This window comes from Phaseolus vulgaris, chromosome 11, assembly GCF_000499845.2.
Source record: "Phaseolus vulgaris cultivar G19833 chromosome 11, P. vulgaris v2.0, whole genome shotgun sequence".
Classification (NCBI taxonomy): Eukaryota; Viridiplantae; Streptophyta; class Magnoliopsida; order Fabales; family Fabaceae; genus Phaseolus; species Phaseolus vulgaris.
Genome location: NC_023749.2, coordinates 43,278,571 through 43,281,208, shown reverse-complemented (window position 1 = coordinate 43,281,208; position 2,638 = coordinate 43,278,571). Strand labels below are relative to the sequence as shown.

General features: G+C 55.3%; 1 protein-coding gene across 1 annotated transcript; it reads right to left on the bottom strand.

Annotated features, from left to right (window-relative positions):
• Positions 1–1,173: 1,173 nt before the first annotated feature.
• On the bottom strand, positions 1,174–2,414 carry LOC137808124 (uncharacterized). Its single transcript, XM_068609082.1, has 2 exons — positions 1,842–2,414; positions 1,174–1,797 (listed from the first exon to the last, which is right to left on the bottom strand). Exons 1-2 carry the CDS (start codon positions 2,412–2,414, stop codon positions 1,174–1,176), a joined length of 1,197 nt encoding a protein of 398 aa, XP_068465183.1.
• Between the last annotated feature and the right edge of the window lie 224 nt (positions 2,415–2,638).

Sequence of the window (2,638 nt, the reverse complement as noted above, 5' to 3'; positions counted from 1 at the left end):
CGGTTAGAGCGCCAAACGACGCAAGTAGAAGTATGGCAGTTAGAGCATTGAACGACGCGAATGGATGCACCGCACGATCAAGCCACGTGGCAGCAGATGGAAGGATGATCCTGGCATCCCTGGTTAAACTCAGAACACGTCGTATCGACGGAATGCCCAGTGGTACGATGCGCCGTCGAAAGTGGATCAGGGGCACAGTGGGAGTCAGGATCAAACCGAATGACTGAAAGTCCCATCAGCCATACAAGGAGCGCCACGTGGATCAAGTCGAATGACTGAACGTCCCTTCAGCCATACAAGAAGCGCCATGTGGATGGCACGGGGAGAACCTTGAGCTCTTCGCTGTCCCCAGGCGTCGACCAAGGCCAAGGTCAAAGTCAATGTCAAGGAAAGGACGACGCCAGCATGAGACGCCCGAGGCGTCGCCTGGAAAGACATAAAGGGCGACGCCAGCGTGAGACGTCGCGGGCGTCGCCCACCAAAATATCAGCGAGGTTGCCTCACCGATACCCACAGGTAGGAAAGACTGTGGAGGGAGACAAAGTCGAAGAGGACAAAGTTAGTTACTGGTGTCACCTCCCCGATACCCACAGGTAGGAAACACTGTGGAGGGAGATGAGACCGCCAAAACGCCAGCGAATCATTGACAGGGCGTTCCCCGATGCCTATGGGAAGGAAAGACCATGGAGGGAACGACCCCCCCCCCTTCCAAAACACTCGGTGTTTCAGACACCCGAGGACGACACGGCGCTGCTGTAGCAGGCCTCTCCTTAGGCGTGGGCGTCGGGCGTTAAGGGTCAAGGAAAGGACCGTTTGGGTGTTAGAGACACCCCGTGGACGATACGGCTCCACTAGGTGAGCCACTCCATGGGCGTGGGCACTGGCGCGGGACCTTTCCCGAGAATACAAGGCCGCCCAATGAAGTAAAAGAAGCGGATATAATACGAGAAAAACAACTGAAGCACGCGAAGGCAAAGAATGAGAATAAAATCACACAGGCAGAATTCTATGTCGCGAGGACACGAAAATAATCATACAAAAACCCAGAGTTGTAACAAGCGTGCGGACAGTTCAAAGAATTACAAGTTTAACGGAGAGAGAGTCAAAAACAAAGATAAAGTGTAAAAGGAGTAAAAGCTTGAAAGGTAAAAGTGGCTGGTGAGAGACAGCGAGTCAGTCATCCAAGTCCATTGGCACGACCTTCCCGTCGACGACGTGGTGTGTGGGGTCACAGTTTGAAATGTTGATGCCAGGGTTCTCGCAGGACGCCTGAGTCAGAGCCTCTTGGAAGCCCTCTTCAAACGCGCCCGCCATCTCCCCAGTCAATTCTTGGACCTCCCCCTCTAGTTCCGCAACCCTAGAGTCCTTGGATATCAGTTGCTTCTCCAGAAATTCCTTCTCCACGCGGAGCTTGTTAGCCTCAGCTTGGAGAAGGCTCAAGGCTTCAACCTTCGCAGCCAAGGCGTCCTCTCTCTCACCTAGCTTCTGCCTCCAAGCAGCATCCAGCTCTTCAAGTTTTCTTCGCTGCACGTCGGAGGCAAGAGCCGCCTCTTGGAGGCCAATGTTTTGGATTTGGTAGGAGGTGAGCTGGGATAGTTGATCGGCATGCGCCTGTTCCAGTTCTCGCGCGTACGCCTCAGCCCCCTCCCTACCCTCGTGGGCCAGTTTTAGCAAAGATTGGGAAGTTTCCTCCTTGAGCCCCCAGTTTTGTTTCTCCTCCTTCAACGCCCCCACCTCTTGTCTCAGCTTGCGGAGAGCCTCCCTCCCTTTGATAGCGTTTCGAGTCTGGGTGCGCCACTTGAGTGCCACCGCCAGAAATGCCCCCATATAATAAGGCATGCCTCCCCCTTTTGAGGATCAGTTGGCGACATTCCTTCGGTGAAACCCTGCGTCAACTCCCTATGGACGGGGCAAGGAATTCGGGGTTTGCGGGAAGTCGAAGCAGGGACTGGTGCAGGAGGGGCGGAGCCCGAGGCCTCAGCTGCGTCACGATGCAACGGCGAGAGCACGGGAACTGAGTCAATCCTTTCTTCTCGTTCCTCGTGGGCTGGTGGAGGTAGGGGTGATGTAGCACTAGGAGGGTCGTCCCTGAGAGAGCTCCCACCACCAGGAGACGCGGCTGATGGGGTAGGAAGGCCCGTAGCCCTCCTCTTATGGGAAACCATGGCAGTACCCGAGTCTTCGCTGTCAGAATCTACTATCAGCACCCTTTTCCCTTTGTTGGGGCGTGCTGGGGCAGGGGTCGACGCCATGGCTAATGGGACCGCGACAATGGGAGGAGGAGAAGCAGACGGTGGAGGAGTCGGCAGGGAAGCGACGGTGGGCACGTCTGAGGCGACGGCGTCCCCACCCTCTTTGGCAGATTTTGCCTTCTTCAAAAATTTGGCAAGAGCAAGCCGCCTCGAAGAAGTCATCACTGAACCATCAGCACCCTTTTCCCTTTGTTGGGGCGTGCTGGGGCAGGGGTCGACGCCATGGCTAATGGGACCGCGACAATGGGAGGAGGAGAAGCAGACGGTGGAGGAGTAAGCAGCGAAAAATAGTAGAGCAAAGATTAATTCAGATAAAGCAGGAGGGGAGTTCTATGGCCAGACACACGCAGATAACCACAAGGGTTCAAGCAAGCAAATGAATCCGT